Source organism: Cucurbita maxima, unplaced genomic scaffold (assembly GCF_002738345.1).
Source record: "Cucurbita maxima cultivar Rimu unplaced genomic scaffold, Cmax_1.0 Cma_Scf00024, whole genome shotgun sequence".
Lineage (NCBI taxonomy): Eukaryota > Viridiplantae > Streptophyta > Magnoliopsida > Cucurbitales > Cucurbitaceae > Cucurbita > Cucurbita maxima.
The window spans coordinates 3031535-3053671 of NW_019272040.1; the positions used below are offsets into that span (position 1 = coordinate 3031535).

At 35.7% G+C, this 22137-nt stretch overlaps 3 protein-coding genes across 4 annotated transcripts; 2 read left to right on the top strand and 1 right to left on the bottom strand.

Moving 5' to 3' along the window:
• Nucleotides 1–984: 984 nt before the first annotated feature.
• LOC111498087 (histone-lysine N-methyltransferase ATX3-like) lies at nt 985–10651 on the top strand. The gene is made up of 23 exons (XM_023149159.1): nt 985–2325; nt 2409–2464; nt 2553–2748; nt 3710–3832; nt 3983–4051; nt 4147–4215; nt 4298–4386; nt 4638–4730; nt 4873–5008; nt 5107–5188; nt 5424–5523; nt 6025–6149; nt 7069–7214; nt 7846–7950; nt 8158–8222; nt 8327–8540; nt 8623–8706; nt 8797–8853; nt 8953–9042; nt 9291–9377; nt 9743–9817; nt 9931–10031; nt 10133–10651. Exons 1-23 carry the CDS (start codon nt 1447–1449, stop codon nt 10221–10223), a joined length of 3132 nt encoding a protein of 1043 aa, XP_023004927.1. The 5' UTR covers nt 985–1446; the 3' UTR covers nt 10224–10651.
• Nucleotides 10652–11202: 551 nt separating this feature from the next.
• LOC111498131 (protein SDE2 homolog) lies at nt 11203–14274 on the bottom strand. The gene is made up of 3 exons (XM_023149243.1): nt 13502–14274; nt 11933–12554; nt 11203–11575 (listed from the first exon to the last, which is right to left on the bottom strand). The coding sequence occupies exons 1-3, from the start codon at nt 14173–14175 to the stop codon at nt 11429–11431; spliced, it is 1443 nt and encodes a 480-aa protein (XP_023005011.1). The 5' UTR covers nt 14176–14274; the 3' UTR covers nt 11203–11428.
• Nucleotides 14275–15090: 816 nt separating this feature from the next.
• Nucleotides 15091–22136, top strand: LOC111498123 (beclin-1-like protein). Of its 2 annotated transcripts, none has more exons than XM_023149234.1 (10): nt 15091–15328; nt 15850–16175; nt 16300–16470; nt 17654–17778; nt 18747–18795; nt 19798–19956; nt 20058–20143; nt 20650–20718; nt 20930–21079; nt 21657–21746. In XM_023149234.1, exons 1-10 carry the CDS (start codon nt 15184–15186, stop codon nt 21658–21660), a joined length of 1284 nt encoding a protein of 427 aa, XP_023005002.1. In that variant the 5' UTR covers nt 15091–15183; the 3' UTR covers nt 21661–21746. The 2 variants fall into 2 exon arrangements, with proteins under 2 accessions (XP_023005002.1, XP_023005001.1); XM_023149233.1 differs by having other exon boundaries at nt 15094–15328; nt 21669–22136.
• The last annotated feature ends 1 nt before the right edge of the window (nt 22137 follows it).

Consider the following 22137-nt stretch of genomic DNA (forward strand, 5'->3'; position numbering starts at 1 on the left):
TAAGGCACGATCTCGTTCTTTTTGGCGTCATCTAAGTTCCTTTATTTGTAAGGCTCGATCTCGTTCTTTTTGGTGTCATCTAAGTTCTTTTTTTTCGAACACAATTATGGAACTAATTGCTTCAAAATATATATATATTTTTTACCATTTAGGCCAACTTTACTAGTTTGGAAGTAAAAATATGGCTATTATTATATATTTTTTTTTCATATTTCTCATTTATAATTTAGTTTAAAGTAAAATGAATTAATTTGTAGTTAATATAAAATTTTAAATATGCTAACAATAAATTAAAAATAAATAAATAATTTTATTAATTTATGAATATATATATATATATATATATATATATATATATATATTTATTTAATAGGCAAATCTAATGGACTGACCTAAACCCAACCCAAGATGGACCTAAACTTTGATCCAATTAGCAAGAATATGGGCTGGGCTATAAATTTGGCTATTAAAGATTGTTTAAGTTTAAACAGAGGCCCATTATACTCAAACTTGGGCCTTTAATTTTTAAATATCGGGCCAGGCCCAATGAGGAGTATGATCTCCATAAATTTCCTCAAATTTGATATTGTTTTTTTTTATTGAAGTAAAATAAAAATGTGTTTTGGTAAATTTTTTTAATTGTTGAAATAAAAATAATTATATTTAATATCAAAATCAGTTTTTTTTTTTTTGAATTTTAAATTTAGTATTTGAGCTTTTTTATGTTTTATTTATTTATTTTTGATTAAATTAAAAAAATTAGTACTTAAAATTTGGAAAAAAAAAACAGATTTTAAACATATACGTGGACAGACTATGGGAATTTCCGAAAATATATTGTATAATATAAAATATGAAAAATTAGATCCAAATTTAAATGTTTTCATTATATTATTATATTATTATTTTATTATTTTAATAATAATAATAATAGTATATAAGAAAGGAAATTGTTCCTTACGGTTTCGTTTCGGCTTAAGCGGATCGATCCTCGGCTTTAACACAGCTCGCAGCATTGTTGTTTCGTTCTCTGCGAGTTTGAGTGATTTCTTTCGTCTGAATTTAGCATTCGATATTGATTTTCCTCGCCGGTGTTTTTCTTCCGTTTCTTGCGGATTTTGTTTTTCGATATTGAAAATTCTGTTGTTTCGTTGCGATTTCTCTTTTCGTCGGTAATCTCAGTTCTGCGGACGTGAAGGATTCTGGAACGAATTGAATTCTCGAGTTTTATCGTTCTTTGTGGCTTAATTAGGGTTTATTCGTATATTTCGGCTGTATGATTGTGGAGTTATATGTGTCGCGTGGAGTGGGTATGAAACGGAGTTGAATGGTATATGGAGAAATTCTTCGACATTGGCCGGTGTTTGTTTCCTTTTTGTCGAACAAGATAATTAGGGCTTCGCATTGTTTTTCTCTAGGAAATTGGGTTTTAACATTCGTAACAAGATGATCATCAAACGAACTATGAAATTTGAATCGCCGAATCTTAAACGTTGCAAGCTCGAGGTACCCGATTCTTCGGATTACATGTATTCGGTCAGTTCCAAGAAACGGCGGACAGATGGGTATAATTCGTATCGCCTCCAACGCGAGGTTGAGGATAGTGGTTCGGGTTCTTGGTACAGTGATGGATTTTATTGGGGAGACGAATTTGAGCGGAATTCGAAGAAATTGAATGGACGGCGTGTATTGAACCGCAGCCTCGAGAAATTACGACCCCCGCTGTTGAAGTCATCGCGAGGAAGAGTTCAGATGCTGCCTTCGAGGTTCAGTGACTCGGTTCTTCATGTATGGAAGAATGAAGAACCAAAGGTCGATTTTACGGATTCCAGCCTCGAAGAAAATGACGAGGAAGAAGAATTAGATGGTGCCTTAGCAGAACCCAGAACGAGAAGTAAGGGATTGGCACTATCAAAACAACGGCGGTGGAAGGGTACTTACAGGTTGAAGAATTCAGAGTGGGACTCATCCGATAGAAGTGAAGAGGAGAAAGAGGATGCTTTTATGGGTTTCTCCAATTTGAATGATACAAGGTATTTTAGCTCAAAAACTGTGTTGCCATTAGAAGAAGAAGAGAAACCCACTAGTCTAACTTATATGGCCGCGAAGACGAGTGCAAATTCTGAAAGGAGGAAGGATATTTACAAGCCAGAGGAGTTTGCTTTGGGAGATTTAGTTTGGGCGAAGTGTGGGAAAAGATACCCTGCTTGGCCAGCGGTAGTTATCGATCCCTTGTTGCAAGCTCCCGAAGCGGTTCTAAAATCTTGCGTCCCAGGTTCTATATGTGTAATGTTTTTCGGGTATTCGAAAAATGGAACCCAGAGGGTAATTCTTCCGCTCCTAGATTATGGGCAATAATAATTTTACTTGTCGCGTTGGTTAATTATTTAATATGTTCTAATTCACAGGACTATGCATGGGTGAAACAAGGGATGATATACCCTTTTGCGGAGTTCTTCGAGAGGTGTGTAACAATCTATTTTTGTCAACTTTATTGTGTTTTTTTTTAAATGATTAAATACCATGATCAGAATTTTATTCCTGTTCATCAGATTCAAGGAGCAGAAACAGTTGCACAAGAGCAAGCCAAGTGATTTCCAGATGGCTATCGAGGAGGCTTTATTAGCAGAAGATGGTTACGTGGACGCTAGCGTGGGCAGTATGTTAATGTCTCTTCGAGAAGCACATGTCAGTGGGCTGCCTAATGCCTCGACTTCAAACCAGGATCTGGAGTACTATTCCGAGAAGGTAAGATTCCTGAGAATTGGTTTCATTCCTTTTCGTTTGTTGTTTACCCGAAGTATGTTATGAACTTACCTTTTTATTTGAGGTCTGAGTGGATTTGAGTTACTGTTATTTTCGTGGGTTTTTTTGGGTCATTGGAATGCGATGTAGGACAATCGTGTACTAAATTATTTGATACCAGTACTTCGAATAGCGAATTAATTTTCTGGGGCCTTTTCGTTTACGGTTAACTTAAATCTTTATGACTGCTTTTGTCATCTGGCTCAACTCTGCAATTCGACACTGTATTTTTGTTGTTATAAGAATTTGTAATTTTGTTCTTTTTTGTTAAATTACTTATCGCCATGTCTTCATGAGCCGGCCCCGTTGGCTACGGCCCGTTGTCAAGTAAGACATACCTAGTGGTTGCATGTTTGAATCTTAGGATTAGCTCAATAAGAAAAGAAAACACATATATGTGAACACCGTGTAGTTTGAGCATGTAGTCTTTTGAAGTTTAAAGAATTTCATCCCACTAGATTTTGAATTATACATTATTTGGATGAGGATCCAGTTAGACCAATTTGGGAGGTTGGTTGGCCATATAAAAGTATAGTAAAAAAGTTATTTTGCCCTAAAAAGGTTACGAATTTGGGAGTAATGTTTCTGGAATTTAGTGCTGTGTAGTGGGCATAAAGATCTTTATAGTCAATGAGTACATTCGCTTTCATCGAGTTTTTTTTCTTCCCCAATTCTTAGGCTTTGTTGTTTGATGTGGCAGGAAACGTATCAACCTCTATGAGTTTTCTTTGCTAACACTGGCCTTTATGTTTGCATCGATGCATGCCAGGAAACTTCAGTCCCTTCATACATGCTTATTTTATGAATTCTGATCACTCTTATCTTTTTCTTCTTTGCACATCTACTTTCGGTGTAATTTCTTTTAATTTTGTTGAGATTTTTCATCAGTTAATTTATTTTACAGAAAGTAGTCAACAAAGGTTCTACACATTGTGACGGATGTGGATTGTTATCGCTTTGCAAATCACTTAAGAAAGTGAAGGGCCTGACTTCTGCCACACAACTTCTGTGCAAACGTTGTCATAAGGTTTGGAGATGCTTATTTTCAAGATATTTTGTAGTCTCTTGCCAATCTAGAGGAAATAATGAAACGGAGAAAATAGTTTATTTTCTTACAACATACAGCGTGATATAGATAGTATTTACTTAAATTATCTAATAATTTTCATATTTACAGTTGAGACAATCGAAGCAATATTGTGGCATATGCAAGAAAATCTGGCACCATTCTGATGGTGGAAATTGGGTAAGAATATTTTTCCATTAGCTCAAACCAATTTTTTTGCTATGTACGCTCCTCATTTCTTATCTGATTTTATTTGAGCATTTGTGTCGAATTAGGTATGCTGTGATGGTTGTAATGTATGGGTACATGCTGAGTGCGACAAAATTTCTGGCAAACTATTTAAGGTATGCCTTCTGTACCTAGAGACACGTGTATATATCTTTTACCCAAGTTCAGGATTAATTGCTAACCTTGCCACATTTGAAGGATTTGGCACACAGCGAATATTATTGCCCTGATTGCAGGGTCGGCTCTAATGAACCACCACATGTTGAAAATAGTCGATCAAAAGCCAAGTGAGACTACAAACCCTTCTCCTATTGTTTTTGAGTTATTACAACTTCATTTGCCTGTAAAATTATCGGCATATTGGTATAAGTTAAAGGTAGGAGGGTTATGGAATTCCACTTTACTATTTCTGCTATGAAGCTCTCATACATGATGGCATTAGCGAGTTATAGGAACTTTTTCATGTTATCAGTTTCTACTTTCTGATCTTAAATTTTATACATTTGATGTTAGTTATCTGACACTTCATTTAAACCAGTTCTACGGACAAAGGTGCGGTGGCTTCCATTCCTGATAAGATAATAGTGGTGTGCAATGGCATGGAAGGAGCTTATATTCCTGATTTACATTTGTAAGTCCTGTGAACATCACGTTAAATGAAGTTTTATTTTCTTTCCCCACTTCGACAAATGATTTAGAGTTGCCCATCATTTTAATAATTAGGCAAGTTCTTTAAGATTATGAAATTGTGATCTCGATTCCTATGCTTTTAGAGTTGTCTGCAAGTGCGGTTCTTGTGGGGCAAGAAAACAAAGACTTAGTGAATGGGAAAAACACACTGGTTGCAGAGCAAAGAAATGGAAGTATAGCGTTAAAGTGAAGGCTACAATGTTACCTCTGGAACAATGGGTTCGTAATAGTGTTTGTGTCTTTCCTTATTTAGATTTTAGTCATTGTCTTGAACTTGCGCCACTCATTATTTCTTGCAAACTTCAAGTAAATTTCAGATTGCAGAGTTCAACACGAATGGCATAGATTCCTTGAAGCCTTTGAAGTTGGATAACCAGCAGCTAAGCACCTTCTTAAGTGGTATATATTTTCCCTCAAAATATTTGACACATGGATTTTTCATTATTTATGTTGGGAAGGGTGCAGTATTTGCCAGCATCAGTCTGTTCTTGTTGTGCACTTAGTTCTAAAACAACCAATAAATCTATTAAATTAACATTAAACGAACTAAGACAATTTAATTTTCCTGTTCTACACATTGTGAAAGAAGGAGTGGCTACGTTTTAAAATATGTTTGTTATATTTGCTGTAACAGGGAATTATGAGCCTGTTTATGCAAAATGGACAACAGAAAAGTGTGCTATTTGCAGATGGGTTGAAGATTGGGAAGAAAACAAAATTATCATTTGTAACAGGTATCTACACGACCTATCTAATTTTATACAAACATACGCATTTAGAATTAAAATGAACTTCATTGTTCGAAGTTCTTGAGATTATGAGTATGCATTACTGTATCCCACAACAGGTTTTAGGTTTAATTATTGCATTATTCTTTTATCACCATTTCAAAATTAATAATCCATCTGTTAATGTTGTGAATTGATTAATAAAGTTTGAGACTACATGTGATAAGTAACGATTTTCTCTTGTTGGTCTATTCTTTTGTGTTCCCTTTTGTATTATTTCATTTTCTCCTTCAAAGCTGGATAAAAATGGTAATGATTAAAATCAACCTTATTTAGTAGTTTAACTGTAGGGATTTCTGATTGTTCATGTTCAACATATTCGGACTTTTAGGTTTATGTGAATCACTGGTAGCTCGAGGCCTAAGTAATTGAAATGTAATTTGATGTGTACAAGATATCTTCAACCTTTCTTGTAGTCTTTCATTTTTCCTTTCCTTTCTTTTATAGATGCCAGGTTGCTGTCCACCAAGAATGCTATGGGGCAAAAGATATTCACGATTTTACATCATGGGTCTGCAGAGCCTGTGAAACACCAGATGCCAATAGAGAGTGTTGCCTTTGTCCTGTGAAGGGTATGTATATTGCACATTTCATTTCTGGGATGTTCATGTTTCTAAATTTTGGCGAATAATTATTTTTATATTTGAAATTTCTCAATTAAGGTTGCTATAAATCTTGACCTTTATAAGAGTCACTTTAGGAAATGACAGGCTGCTAAGTTGAAAAAAGGGAAGTATGGTCATGAATGGAAATAGGCTTGTACATGCACAATAGTGGTGTTGGCTTGCTATCATTTTAAAGACAAAATGTATTCTCTAGTGTTTTAAGGTGCTTGGATGTTTTCCTTTGGTGACATGATGAACATGGTGCAGCAGCCACCCTTGAAGCATGGGAAGCACCTTCAATCAGGCACTGACCATAGTTGCTATGTTTCCATGAACATGCGTGCAGGACAACATAGATAAAATTGCTCATAAAAAGAGTAGCGGAATTGGATTTGACAAATCTTACTATACTAACTTTGGATGCTCTGATATTAAGATTACAAGCTAAAAGGAAACTAGGGACATGTGAGGAATTTGAACTGTCCCATCAGCGGCCTAGTTAGGGTGCAAACGCTAAACAAAAATCATATTCTTTTTGTTAGTTTCGTCGCCAGAGTCTCAAATGCAGTATATTATTTTCCATTTATCTCTCCGACAGCAGAATTCAACGACTTCTGCATTTGAGGCTCTGAGTAATTTTCTTTTGTCAATTTTCTCTTCTCCTTTGTTTCCCCCTCTTTTTCTGATTTATGTTCTGTACTCGATGTTCCTACCCATCTTCATTTGTTTGTGCTTTCAGCAGCAACCTTTTACTGTATACTATTTATGTGCTAGTTTCGTGATAAAGTGACCTCTCATTTGATTACATCTGCCTTCCTATTAGCTCCACCGCTGTTTAGAAATATGATTAAAGGCATTATAATTCAATTACTGTATGTTGCTTCAGGTGGTGCTTTAAAGCCTACTGACGTTGATGGACTCTGGGTTCATGTCACGTGTGCTTGGTTTCGCCCTGAAGTTGTTTTCTTGAATCATGAGAAAATGGAACCAGCTGTTGGCATTTTTAGAATTCCATCGAATTCTTTTTTGAAGGTAATTCTACCATTTTAAAATAAATTATCGTTCCTGGTCTTGAATCAGAATTGTCAGCTGTCTGCCAATACCGTATATTTCTTACTGATGAGTTAACCGACATTTTGATTGATAAGGATGTCTTAGTTGTACTAAATTCTATTTTTTCAATGAAAATGGTTAGGGTTTGAAGTTTCACATTTTGATAATTTTAGTTTATCCAAAGAATAATTCTTTCATCTTTTTTTTTTTTTTTTTTTTCCAATTCCATCATTAATATTTTAAAAGTTTGAATTTCATATTTTATGCATCTGTTTTTTATTTTCAATTTTTTGTTATTAAAAAGCCACAATGGAAGTCCTGACTGTGCTAGAATATTAAATTCATTAGCAAAATGATGTGACACTAGAATGTATTTTCTCTATTGAATATAAAATCACCTCATGTTTGATATAATGAGTTCAAAATGTTCATTTATAAATTATTTTTTTTAGAAGGTTAGAGATAAATTGAGGAATGGCCTATACATAAATGACAAAATAATATATTTAGCCTTTTATGTTTGCATTTCCTCTGGGATTTATAATGCTGCTTTTCTATTCTGCAAAGAGATGTTTGCTGTCTTTACATTTTTTCTTTTTATGGATAACAGAGATGTGTAATCTGCAAGCAAAGTCATGGTTCCTGCGCACAGTGCTGCAAATGTGCTACTTATTTCCATACAATGTGTGCATCGAGAGCAGGATACTTCATGGAGGTAAGTGTATATGGTTGATATTATGTAATCGTTACTCTGCAGAGTATTTCTGTAGGTAGGTTGACATGGTGTTATAATTTTTGACCTCTATACATGCCAATGCAGTTTCTTTTTTAGAAATAGATCGATCTCTGTTTCTGAGTTGGGAAATTTTTTAAGGGTGCAACAGGCTCACAATTTCGAAACTTGATGTATATTTGCTTTCAGTTGCAGTGCTCGGAGGAAAAAGGGCGGCAAATTACGAGAAAACTGATATATTGTGCTATTCATAGGTAAGGTCTTTACTTTACTGAAGTTATTTTGCTCTCTCTCTCTCTCTTCCTTCTTATTTGATTTGATATAGATCCTGAGCTCAAAATCCTCTTTTGTCATGCAGAACACCAAACCCTGATGCTGCTTTAGTGGTGCGCAGTCCTTCTGGGGTTTTTGCAGGCAGAAACTTACTTCAAAAGCAGAAGGGATGTTCCAGGGGATCAAGACTGGTTACATCAAAGGTAGAAGAACTGTCAAAGTCTTCAGCCTCCGAAACTAATGATATTGAACCACATTCTACAGCAAGATGTCGTGTTTATGTTAGACCAACAGATAAGGTTGTCCACGTTTGACCATTTCTATTCCTTGACCACTAACTTTTGATTTCTGTGCCTCACCATTATTTTCCGTATTTTTTAGAGGGTCGAAGGACCAATATTCCATCGACTTATGGGGCCGAGCCATCATCCATTGGATGAAATTATTAACTTGAGTACACGCAGAGTAATTTTCTTTTCCTGATTAGTTTAACCTCACAGTTTTTGCTCATTTTCAAGTGAGTGATTAAATGAATACATTGCTTTCTCTTATAAGGAAGGAGAAGACCCCCAATTATTTTCCTCATTTAAGGAACGACTTCGCCACTTACAGGCAAATGCTACCTCCTCTTGCAATATCCCTTCTTTTTGTATATTTCATCTTTTTAATGAATTGTGTCGCTATTTAACTAATTTTCTCGTATGATTTCAGAGAACTGAAAGGGATCGAGTTTGTTTCGGTAAATCTGGAATTCATGGATGGGGCCTCTTTGCTCGTAGGAATGTTCAAGAGGGTGAAATGGTAAGGAAGGATGTTTCTGATTTCTTGCGAGCTCCATTCAAATGTGTACGTTTATGTGATTAGGAAGTTTGAGCAAACAGTTCAATGAACTTTCTGAGGCAACATAAAATGCTGTACTTTGTGCTTCCTTTTTTAGCGTTCCTTGATGCTTTTAACATATTGCATTTTCATCAAAGACAATCATGGGGTTGTGGTAGTTGTCTGAGATAAAGTTTTAGTTATCTAACCGAATGTTCATCCACCTTTAGGTTGTTGAGTACCGTGGTGAGCAGGTGCGGCGTAGTGTAGCAGATTTGAGGGAGGCTCGGTACCAATTAGAAGGAAAAGATTGCTACGTGAGTTACTTGTTTAATCATTTTTATTTATGCGTGAAGTGTTCCATATACTGGAAAATGGTTATATTTCCAATGCTGTAATCTAATTTGGTTTATCTGATAGAACCAAATATATTGAAATATAAATTACAATATACCTCCCACAAGTACTTTCTTGAGATCACTCAACCTAAGCAACTAAACAATTGGCTACCCTCAACCTTTCAAAATCCTGGAAGGATAAAGGGTGTTCTTTTTTTTTTTTTTTTTCCTTCCCCTTGTTCATATCCAAGAGAGTTCTTTTCTACCTATCAAAGGCTGCTGGGGTTTTATTTTATTGTCCAAGTATTTTAATCACCAATGTTCAATTGATTATATGTTTGCAGCTCTTCAAGATCAGCGAGGAAGTTGTAATTGATGCCACAGACAAAGGAAATATAGCACGCTTGATAAATCATTCGGTAAGCAATATGCTCGAAGTTGGGATTATTTCTTGTAATTGTTTGATTGTTTGGTGTGGAAAACTGAATTTGCGATGTGTATGTATGTATGTGTGTGTGTGTGTATGGTGCAGTGCATGCCGAACTGCTATGCAAGGATAATGAGCGTTGGTGACAATGAAAGCCGAATAGTTCTCATTGCTAAGACCAATGTTGCTGCTGGAGAAGAACTAACGTAAGAACCGCATTCTTCCAAGTTTCAATTCTCTTACTTAGCTTCTCTTTTTTCTGTTCATTAATTGACATGTTTGGGTTTTGTACGAAACAAACAAACAGCTACGATTACTTGTTCGATCCAGACGAACCTGATGACCTCAAAGTCCCTTGCCGCTGTAAAGCTCCCAATTGTCGGAAATTCATGAACTAACTCAAACTCGGACACACCGATTCAACCAAACTAAACTCAAATTCTTTTGCTACTTTTCCTCTGCAACATCTACTGGAGAGAGCAGGTACATTTTTTTAAAGTTGAAAAGAAAGAAGTTAGAAGGCAGCAGTTGTTTGGGTATATCATATTCGTTTTCCTCTTTCTACTACCCCCCACCATTTGTATAGCAATTTGTAGCGTAGGAGGAATAAAAGTGTAAATTCAATCTGCGGCTCTCTTGGGATGCTATATGCTTAAGGCTTCTGAGGTTCCTCTAAATAGTGTGTTTATTTTATGAATACTTCTTTTGTCTTTACTTTTAATTTTTTTTTCTTTTGTGTTGCTTTATTTGGGAGTGAAAACTTGGAAAGTTCTTGTAAGATCGTCGTAGTTTGGTATTCAAAGATAAAGCCACTAATTCCCATACTCTTCTAACCTCCCTTTTTATGCTTCATTCTTCATAATTAGTCTTTTGAGATGGGGCAGTCTCTTCTCCCCCGCCTTTAGGTTGGTTTTAAATGAATATATGTATATGTATATGTTTGTATATATATACATAGATACGTACGTTTTCGTGATACGTATACCTATATATACCTATATATATATATATATATATATATATATATATATATATATATATATATATATATATATATATATATATATATATATAGGAATGCTTCAAAAATTATACTTAAAAGAGACTTGAAATACATGTTTTTTCTTTAAATCTCTAATATATATAATATATTAAATATTACTTCAAAAACTTAAAATTAGATTTATTTATTTTTCTCACCACATTGATTGATTTACTTATCTGAAATTATTTTTTATTTTTTAAAATATTTTTTATTGGACTCATTCACAGAGTGGTTCATAATTACAACTGCGTCAAAATATGATATAATCATAAACTATAAACTAGAAGTTATGACCCTATTATCCAAGTTACAAAATCAACACTAAAAACCTATTTGGTCAAAGAACAAAAACATAGTTTTAGTTATTATAACATTCAGAAGTGTACAAATGCAACGCAACACAACCAACTTGTACTCGGAAGTTCAAACCTTCCCTATACCTCATAATATCATATTTGTTGTACGTACTAAAAGAAACTGACTCTACTTGGACCACTGATTGAGTTCATCCTAATATCATTACACAAGTATGGAGAGAAATCAAGTCAAATTTTACAGTCACTTTTTGGCATGAAGCTTCTTTGGAAGCTTGTCCAAAGGCGTAGACTTGAGCAGGAAAAGCCTGGCTGCCCTCTCTTGCAAAGTACCCCCACATTTCAAGCCTCTTGCTTGCAGTTCCGACTTCAGCCTTTCCAATCCAAGAACCTGTGTATCAAGGGGAGATAATATGAACATACTATGCTAAAAAAAAATCTGAGTTTCATTCACTTTCAATTCCGAAAGCAATAACATGTAACACGAACAAACATGATGGTTAGTTCGTGTTGCACATTATGGAGCCCTCCAAGTTTTGGAATGGGAGGATTTCAAACATATAATGTTAGAACATAAAATTTAGTCCACCTAATGAAATTTTCTGAATTTAACCCATGTGTGAAGGTCTTGTCATGTAATAGACAAATATATTAGGAAACTATTTATCAATGCGATGCAACCTAGCAGACGTAAAAAATAAATGAAAAAGGTGCATAAGAAAATGATAATTCGATTTCTGGATCATACCTCCATGTCAGCAGCAGAACTAAAATCTTCAAAATTCAGTGGTGCATCTGAATTGCTTTTACTTGCACTTGTTTCCTCATGATCACTCAACTTAGACACTGGCGAGCCATTTGGTTCAGGAAGGCTCGACAAATCTTCAACCATTTCACCATTGTTCAGAACTGACATATCTTGAGGATTAGCAGCTACATCTTCTATGTTTGTGATGTCAACCCCATGAACACCCTGTTCTACGACCTCATCTTCTTGATCGGCAGAAACAGCAACAGCCACAGCCTCTGAGCAACGTACCACTGCACCCTGAGTAGTCTGATCGTTAATCTCAACCTCATCAAACTGTTCAGAACAAAGAGCTTTTTCACTGGAGCTTCCGACTAATTCCATGGTCTCCTGCACTGCCAAGTTCTTTTCTTCCTCAGAACCACTTTCACTGGAGGCTTCCCCAGAACCATACCCATGTTTACCAAAGTTAACAGAGTCTGAACTCCCTTCGGCATCCTTATTTAAATCAGATTGACAACCATCATTCAAGATGACTGATTTCTCGTTTTCCTCTTCACTATCAGAGTCATCTGAATCCAAATCGTCGCTGTCACTTTCACCCATTTTCCTCTTGCCCATCCTGGAAAAAGAAAATAAAAGAAATTAATCACCATCAAGCAAACAAGAAAATGCTCAGGTTCTAAATAATTCATCAATAGTTGACTAATAGAAGAAAATGATGTTAATGTTGCTTTTGATGCCAGTTTTGGAACTGATCCAAACGTTAAGGTGGGGTTTCTTTCCTTTTCTCGAACAGAAGTGGATCGCAATAACAAATGAAATGCTCACTATCAAATAGCATAGATTCATTATTTGAAGAAGTCACTCTAATAAAAAACAGAAAGAAAAAAACGAAAACCCAAGAGGGAAAAAAGGCAAAAATGAAGTAGAGTTGACAAAGATAGTTTCGTCGGTATAAAAGGAAGATTAATAAAGCTCCACCAGATTTCAGCCTGATTGGTGAATTCAGGATGCACCACTTCACTCTTTATATCCCAGACTACTTCCTTTCCACCAAAAAACTCATTGCAAGAAAGATTTTGAGGAGACGGCATGTGTTCCTCAGATGCCCTTTGCATCTAGATTTTGGAAGATCCTCCACCCAACATTTAATAATCATACGTCTTCCCAAAGAGCACCGAAGGGTTTTCAGATACTGAATTGTTCAGTCACTTATTCATAAAGGAAAAGAAGCATAGATTCTTCAACTATTTAGAAAATGTCATAGATATCTTTCTAGACAATACAATTTTTGCTGGCCAATCTCGGTACAAATTAAGATCCTAGTTTAATAGTTTATAGTTCATAGTTCATCTGATCTTTATACCAATTGCAGGGCTTTTTTTTGGGTAGTCTTCTTTGATTTGTGGCTTCTCTCCTCCCCTCTAATGCAACTTCACAACTATACTATCTACGAAATCATTGGTTCCCAAAATAATTATAAAAGATGCACTTTGAAGGCAAAACAATTAGCAAACTAGAACATAATCTAAGGGATAAAAGAAAAGCAAAAACCAAGATACTGACCAGATCTTCAACTTTTTAGCATCTGCACCATTCGGCATCGAACGACCCTTCCTTTTTCCCTTCCCACCCTTCATCACCGCATCTCTCACGGATTTCTCCACCTCAGCCACACAACGCGCAGATTCCTCCCGATACCTCTCTACATACTTCTGAGTCGCAGAATCCCCAACTCCCCTCTTCCCAACCTTGGATTTCTTCTTCAGAAACTCCTCAGCCACCTTCTCCAATCTCCTCTCCTCCTCCTCCGCCTTCCACTCCTCCAATCGCTTCTCAGCATTCACATGCCTCAACCTTCTCCCACTCATATCCCTACAAGCATCGAAATTATTGGTCTTCTTCTGCCCCGCTTTCGTGGCCGCCCCACGAAGCAACGATCCAAACCCTCCCTTACCTCCAAGCAGCCTAAGCAGAAGATGAACAGTAAGAAATTTACCCGAAGACTCATCGAAGCATGAAACAACCGAATCGTCCTCGATCTGGCGGACACCAGTGACAAGACGCTGGTGATTTGGGGGAATTCCAGTGGTCTCAAAGAGACGGTGCTTGATGGCATGGCCGTGTACAGAAGGGGATGTCAATTTCAGAGCTAGGGTTTTCCCATCTAACAGCCTGACGAAGAGATTGAAAATCCGACCACTTCCGCTTCTGGGTATGTCGGTAGCCGCCGCCTCCATTGTAGTGGAGCTTCGAATTTTGGTTTCAAGAGAGAATTCGAAGAACTCCCAGAGACGCAAAAACTATGAAACTGGAATTTTTAGCCCAAAATTGCATAAATATATTTAATTTTGGATTCTTTATCTTGACCGGGATCGGATTTTCCGGGATTTATCATTTTTCTTTTTCTTTTTTAATTTTAAAACAAAATTATATTGTTTTATTTATTTTAGTATTTAATTTTTTTTTATTTTTTATATTTAATTATCCAAAACAAAAGATGTGAATAAAAGGTTGTCAAAATTATCCAAAGGTGTTCAATTCATGCCATTGAAGAAGAAAGAAGTTTGATTGTTATAAATTTTGGGTGAGTTATAATACATTTATTTACTTTAGGTTACATTTACGTAATGGCTAATTATGGGCATAAAGTAGGAAGGTTACCACTCTTGTAATGCCTTTAATAGTTTCATTTTTGAGCCTATATAAAGTCATGTATGTTTATTTGGAAGGGGATTTGAAAAATATAGTAAAAAGGAGCATTTGTGCTCTTCTTTAGCCAATGACTAAGTTTCTTTGCAATTCTATGTAAGTTGCATTCGAATCTCAAGCAAGTGTTATTGCCTTGAGATATTTGATCAACAAGAATCATTAAGCTAGACATGATCGATCTTGCTTGTGAAGTGATTCGAATCTCAAACAATGTTCTTGCCTTTAGATATTCGATTAACAATATAATCGGAATCTTATCTTATCATTAAGAGTTAGACTAATTACTTATTTTTAAAATTTAAAGGCTCTTTAGAAATAAATATTTGGAGTATTTAACCCTTTTTTATAATTATTTAAAATCCATGAACATATTAATTGATATTTAATTTTTGTTATTTGAATTTAATTTAATCAATTATGTAAGCAGTCATTCCTCAACAAACTGCGAGGCGCGAAGGATTCATTGGTTTTCTTTTGCTTCCACGCAAGAGCACCGGCGATTTTTCTCATTTGAATCAATCCGATTGCAAGGGAAAATGGGCGACCGGAAAATGGGTCGGATCTTGCCTGGGGACCCGAATGTTCATCGATTCGGCTGCCAGAGCTGCGGCCAATCCTTATGCTTTGTCGGCGTTGACACCCATGCTGATAAGTTCATCAGCGATCCCTCTGTTCGATCCGGTTAACTTCTTGACTCTTATTGTTAATGTTTTATTTTCTCGCTTTTGAAATTTCAGATGTGATTTCTTCAGTTAGTTTAGCTTATGTAGTTATTTACGCAATTTGTTGCCGTTCGCGACAGATTTTGATGCGATAATTTGAACGGTAGAATTGGATTGAATAGTTTTAGCTTCGTTGAGGGAGAGTTTGGTGCTACGCAAATTGAAGTTTGAAGGAGTACAGTGCGTCTTATTGTGAATTTAGGCCATGGATTGTTGGAGAAACCACATGGGAAAGATTGTTGCCTAAATTGATAACGGGTTCTATGTGTTGTAAGCTTAACTAGAACGCCTTTTCCCGGACTTAAAAGAGGAGACGAGATGTGTGAATGATTTTTAAGTGTGATAATTTACGTGTGGGCAGCGAGAGAATCAAATGATTTTCTGGGGTTTTAAGGCATGAATGGATATTAGTTTAATGTTCTGACTTCGAGCTGTATGATTCTCTTGATGAACATATGTTCCGGTGATGAACACGTTCAGGTATGCAAGGGTCTGGAGCTCATGGTGCCAGTAGCATGTTAGCTTCCACGCGCATGGATAATTCTTTTGTTGTGCTGCCGAAGCAAAGGCCTCAATCGCAAGGTGTTCCTCGTCCTCGTGAGGGAGCTGGTCAGGCTGACACAGGGCAAACTGGAAAAACGATGGAAGAATCGTTTGTAGTTGTGTATAAGAATGAATCTCCCTCTGATGGAGGTGGAATGCATATACCATCGCCAGATGGGGCAATGCAACCAAATAATTCTGGGTTTCACACTACCATAACTATCTTAAAACGTGCTTTTGAGATTTCCAAAACTCAAACTCAGGTACTCTAAAGCAAAATAACTTGGAACTTTTTTTCAATTTCATTTCAACATAGAGGCTGATTAGGTTTTTCATAAGTTTCATGGAATTGGTTATAAAACTGTATAACTCGATTTCTATGTCCAGGTTGAGCAGCCTTTGTGCCTGGAATGCATGAGGGTTTTGTCGGATAAACTTGATAAGGAGGTTGAAGATGTGAACAGGGACATTAAGGCATATGAAGGTTGCCTCAAACGTTTAGAGGGGGAGTCGCGGAACGTTCTTTCTGAAGCTGATTTTCTTAAGGAGAAATTAAAGGTACAATTTCACAATGATATTTAGGCATTTCTTTCTAAACAACATTAGATGCTGATTATCTTATTTTTGAAGGATGGCATGGCGTAGGAAGTCGTGGAGAAATTTTTCTTGAGATATTGATCTTATTTGAGTTGAAGGCTTGGTGTTATCCAAAAATTCAAAAGCAGAAATATACTTTTTCTCTTGTTTAGACTAATGAAAGATACAACCATGCTGATATAGAAAAGAAAAATCCATTACAAAGGGATTGTGTATTGAGAAACCTGAACTAGAGATTACAATAATTGCTCCAAGTTGTTAAGAGTAAATTTCCTTAAGAGCCCCTTGGTTATGTCGACCCTAGCACACGAACACTAAAACCAACAAAACAATTAGTACAACTCCAAGGGAGAGTTAGATGTAGATTACCTTTAGGTCAAGTGCCTAGCAGAACCCAAGTTCTTTAACTCCAAAGTTGAAACACTACAAATTTGATGACCGATTGACCTTAAATGTTTTTAAGACATCCAAATTCTTAGCTATGCACAAGAATCACAAAGGGGTTTTCTTGGTGAGGCGCACGGTTTGTTGTGGTCGTGTTGTGGACATGGACTTGTAGGTGTGCACATAGGTGATGATGTGGTTGTGTTTGTGCATTTTTGGCTCGTTTGAGGTTTGTATGAACCTAAGAGGTTGCATGATCACGTCACATCTCTTCTAAATAATATTAACCTGCTCCATTCTTCAAACATATAAAAATCCTAATGTACCAAATTTTAGTACATTATATGTTGTGGTAACATGTCCTATCATTACTATTTCTTTTACTCAATCTTTTTAGTGACACTAATGATAATGTCTAGAATGACTTGTTAGAATCTTTAATTTAAAAATTTGCCATTGTAGGCATGATTTTATAGATACTTCATACAATATCTTTTTTAATATTTTATTGTCCACGTTTTGTAGAATTTTTAAAACTAATATTGAGGCTTGTGCCTCAATTTTTCCAATTAGCCTTGAGGCTGCCTTTAATTGAGCAAATTCATAAAATTTACTCATATATTTTTAGTAAAGATACAAATTGGATTAGTTTCTTAGTTGAAAAAAAATAGAGAAAATGAATTTTAATCAATAGCATCTTGAGTGGATTATTTTCATTTAAAGAGTCCGGTTGTTTGATCTTCTATTTATTCTGGTTTAGATTGAGGAAGAAGAGAGAAGGCTTGAAGCAGCCATTAAAGAGACAGAGAACCAGTTTGCAGAAGTGAATGCTGAACTAAAAGAGCTAGAGCTTAAATCTGTCCGGTTTAAGGAACTGGAAGAGAGGTACTTGCCATTTTGTTATAAAAGGAAATTAAACTTTTTATTGATTATTGTAAAGTTACACAATAAGAGAGTATCCAAACCCTGTTTAAGGAGTCTAACTAATTTCCCCATATTACGTTAACAGGTCAATTTAGGAGAATATCCTGTAAACACCTAATTACAAAACAAAGGAATTAACAATCACCAAAAAGATGCTTTATATGTAGCTACATCCCTTCTCTCACGCCACATGGCAACTTCGTCTTAAAAATATTCTTTGTTTCCTTTTGAATCAACTTTGCCTCTAAATTTGATGACACAAAGTTTAATATGTTATTCCTGGTACATTTTTCATCACCCATGAAAGATTGGAGTCTTGACATATCATATGCAAACCATTCTGTGCATACAAATAATTGAAGAACAAATGATGTTGCCCTACCTACACTTGGTCAGACACAAGACGCTAACTGAAGGCTGGTGAAGCCGTTTTTCTTGGAAACTTTTCTGTTGAAATTACCCTTCCAGAGGTTTTTGTATTTCTATAAACAATTTTTTGGGAAAATCTGGTGTTCCCCTAGTAGAGCTAGCGGAAAAGTGAGGAGTTATTTTATTAATATTGGAAGGGAAAAAAAAAAAAAAAAAACGAGTGGGGAACCAAACCTTTATACTTATAGCCCAGATCATTGAATTTGTGAAAATAATTGCTATAGTGAACCAACCTTTAACCTAGGGTAAAAAGTAAGCCGAATAACTAAATCAAATTAGAAAACTATGGAGTAAATTACAAATAATTTCCTTACTAGCCTAATATCACCCCCACCCTTGTTTTGACCCCCTAATCAAGATGTTCTCTTTCACTGGCGGTAGTATTCATTTATACCTCCGTAACTGATTTCCTTCTTTCAAACTTAGATATATTTGGTTGACAGAAATTCTTGAGATACTTTGAGGTTGGTGATTGTCTTCTTGTATTCATTGAACGACAGGTATTGGCATGAATATAATAATTTTCAGTTTCAGTTAATCTCACATCAGGTATGCCCTTTATATATTATCCCTTTTTTGCTTTAATGATTTCATAGGAACCACGAAGATGTTAATAATTATGTTACTATTTTGTTGCTGGATTCAACCAAGGTGGTTTTTTATTAATAAAGCCCAAAGAAGTGGATGGATCCTCATATAATGAGAGAGATGTAGATTGATAAGCATGTTTATGAGTATGACTGTCGTTAACCTAAACAAATTATAAGGACGTAGGCATCTTTATGTTAATATAGTATCTACTTAAATATGCTTGGATAACCACTTTTTTCTTAATTTGAATGTGCATAACCGTGGCAGTGTAGCCTTGCTGCCACAATCCAGTAAAGTTCAACCTTATGTTGTTGCTATTCATAATGAAAAAAAAAAAAAAAAAAAAAAAAAAAAAAAAAAAAAAAAAAAAAAAAAAGAACACAAAAGGANTGTGTGTTTTGGTCTAGCTTGGCACGTAATGAACGTCTAATCTCTTATCATAGGACTAACTTGATCATCTGATTATGATAGCCTGAGCCTTTTAACCTTGTGCTCGTGGTCAAAAAGGCTCAAGGGAGCTTTAGCTATCAAAATAATCTTCCAGGATAAATAAAAATTATATAAGGAGCTTTTGCTATCAATATAAGCCTTTTTCCTATCACTGGCAACCGCGGTAGGATATAGAATTGGTATTGCATCCTTGCATTAGGTTTGACTTTTCAAAAAATTTAAAATCCGATTGCAAATGTGAACCTGGGACTTGATTGGTATGTTCTTTGCAGAAAAATGGGAAGAAAATTAGAACCTTCTAATATTTCATAGTAATATAAACTATTAAAACTATGTTGCAATGTTTCTTTCTTGATTTATAGAACTGCTACACTACCGCTTATGACCCATATTTCTTGATTTTAAATGAGGGACCCCTGTTCACGATTAACTTTTCAACATTAAAAGAATTCATAACCATCCTCTGCGTGACAACTTTTCTATTACGTTGTTGAATGAGGACTATAACAGGAGGAGAGAGATGCAATTTTAGCAAAGATAGAAGTTTCACAAGCACACTTGGAATTGTTGAAGCGAACAAATGTGCTCAATGATGCATTTCCAATCTGGCATGAAGGAGATTTTGGAACGATTAACAATTTTCGGCTTGGGCGTCTTCCAAAGATTTTAGTATGAAAACTAGGCACATTCTGTTGTTCTGTGTTCTAGAATTTTTAGTCATTAGACTCCCATCTTTTTTTCCTGCTAACTTTTTTAGTCGAAATGTTTAGGTTGAATGGGATGAAATAAATGCTGCATGGGGACAAGCTAGCCTTCTTCTTCATACAATGTGTCAGTATTTCAGGCCAAGGTTTCAGTATCCTTTTCGGAGTAACAATTTCTGTAGGATTGTTCTGTACAATACCCATATCGATCATTAAGTTCCCTTTTCTTGAAATTTGTAGTTCGATTATTATATTTGCATTTGTGATTTGGATTGATTGAGATGAGATGATGTTGCAGACCTTTAACAAATTGGAAACCGAGTTCTAGTAAGAAAAGGGAAAAGGATAAAGTTACTTGACAATTTTAGATTTGAAATATATTCGAAAAATAAAAGGTATTAGAGTGATGCTTCTCATATTGAACAACAGATTAGGAAAATAAGTTGTAAATAATTTAGTTAAATTGGTAATTGTTCCATATTGTATTCTGGTTTGGAACATTGTTGAATGTCAAGTTGATTGTTTTGAACTTCTATTCTGGGAACAATACCACTGCCATTGATTCTTCCGTGCATCCTTTGGTGTCTACAACATCATAAATGATTTAAGGATCCAGTTTGAGTAATGAAACCCATTTCCTTAATTCGTTACTTCCTAGATATCGTATTAAAATACTTCCAATGGGGAGCTACCCTCGTATCATGGACAACAATAGCACATATGAACTGTAAGTAATGAATTCTTATTATAATGCCTTAGTCTGGTTCCTGTTACTTTGTTTTGTGAGTCGACACAGGAGAAACTTGGTGTACTGAAATATGAGGATTGATGTTTTTTTTTTCCCCCGATCTTCAAAATTTTACCTTGTTTATGTTTAGTTTCCAAATCTTCTTAACGTTCTTCAGGGCTCTTGATATGATATGTAGTAACTGAAACAGGTTTGGGCCTGTGAACTTGTTTTGGAGCACACGTTACGATAAAGCCATGACGTTGTTCTTGACTTGCCTAAAGGAATTTGCTGAGTTTGCAAATTCTAGGGATCAGGAGAACAACATACCGCATGAGAAATGTTTCAAATTGCCATATAAGTAAGTTCCATTATTTTGGATATCATTTATTCCATGTGTGTGATTGTATTATCTTGTAGTTGTGTTCTCTTTTATATATCTCCAATATTATTTTCTGTGTTACCTTGTTTATGCATGTATAGTTTCTTGCTGTTCATGCTGCTTGTCTAGATTAAGGTACAATACCAAATGAAATGATGAAACTCTTGGGATTCTGTGTATGATATGAAGCACAGGCATTACGATGATCAAGTAGTTTCATCCCGGGGATAAATAGAGTAAGCCAAACTTAAAACAATCAACAAAGATTCTGTGAGATCTCACCTTGATTGGGGAGGAGAACAAAACATTTTTTATAAGGGTGTGAAAACCTCTCCCTAGGAGACGCGTTTACAAACCTTGAGGTGCAACTCGAAAGGGAAAGTCCGAAAGAACAATATTTGCTAGCGGTGAGCTTGGGCGGTTATAGTTTTGGTCATGAACCACATGAAACATCAAAAATATGTTAAGAGGACATGAACATGCTAGTTTTCTTGTTCGTGCTCAATCCAGATATTCCGACATCAATCTAGCTTGCTTTTTTGATCATCATCGTCAGATAATGTTGCAGGATCGAGAACGACAAGGTCGAAAACTACTCCATCACGCAAAGCTTCAACAAACCGGAGTATTGGACAAAAGCTCTCAAGTATACTCTCTGCAATTTGAAATGGGCTCTCTACTGGTTTGTTGGCAACACAAATTTCCAACCCCTTTCTGCAATCGCCTCATCGCACAATGAAGTTCCTTCAGTTGGCTCTTTGTATACCAAGGGCGGAGCAGACCCGAGGTCCGTCTATAGAAATTCTTCAAACGGGTGATCACAAGTCGCAGATATGACTGCATGCCTCTGTACAGTAAGCCTAGGATTTAGTCTCTCTCTCTCTCTCCCTCTCTCCCTCTCTCTACATGAAGGCATATTACTTCAGAGATTCACTACTTTTTCTTCATCAACAATTTGGTTATATTAGCAAGAACAATGCCTTTGTTCACTCCGGGAATATTTGCTTATAAATAATGCTTTAACATTATTAGCCTCT

What these genes read in the sequence shown, in the direction of transcription:
- LOC111498123 (XM_023149233.1), top strand. Translation starts at nt 15,184, where the DNA reads ATGGGCGACCGGAAAATGGGTCGGATCTTGCCTGGGGACCCGAATGTT. An exon ending in TTTAAGGAACTGGAAGAGAG is followed by an intron (nt 17,779 to 18,746) that starts GTACTTGCCATT and finishes ATTGAACGACAG; the next exon opens with GTATTGGCATGAATATAATA. An exon ending in TGTTTCAAATTGCCATATAA is followed by an intron (nt 21,080 to 21,668) that starts GTAAGTTCCATT and finishes ATAATGTTGCAG; the next exon opens with GATCGAGAACGACAAGGTCG.
- LOC111498131 (XM_023149243.1), bottom strand. Translation starts at nt 14,175, where the DNA reads ATGGAGGCGGCGGCTACCGACATACCCAGAAGCGGAAGTGGTCGGATT. An exon ending in GCTAAAAAGTTGAAGATCTG is followed by an intron (nt 12,555 to 13,501) that starts GTCAGTATCTTG and finishes TTCTTTTTCCAG; the next exon opens with GATGGGCAAGAGGAAAATGG. An exon ending in GTTCTGCTGCTGACATGGAG is followed by an intron (nt 11,576 to 11,932) that starts GTATGATCCAGA and finishes CTTGATACACAG; the next exon opens with GTTCTTGGATTGGAAAGGCT.
- LOC111498087 (XM_023149159.1), top strand. Translation starts at nt 1,447, where the DNA reads ATGATCATCAAACGAACTATGAAATTTGAATCGCCGAATCTTAAACGT. An exon ending in TTTGCGGAGTTCTTCGAGAG is followed by an intron (nt 2,465 to 2,552) that starts GTGTGTAACAAT and finishes CCTGTTCATCAG; the next exon opens with ATTCAAGGAGCAGAAACAGT. An exon ending in GAGCAGGATACTTCATGGAG is followed by an intron (nt 7,951 to 8,157) that starts GTAAGTGTATAT and finishes ATTTGCTTTCAG; the next exon opens with TTGCAGTGCTCGGAGGAAAA.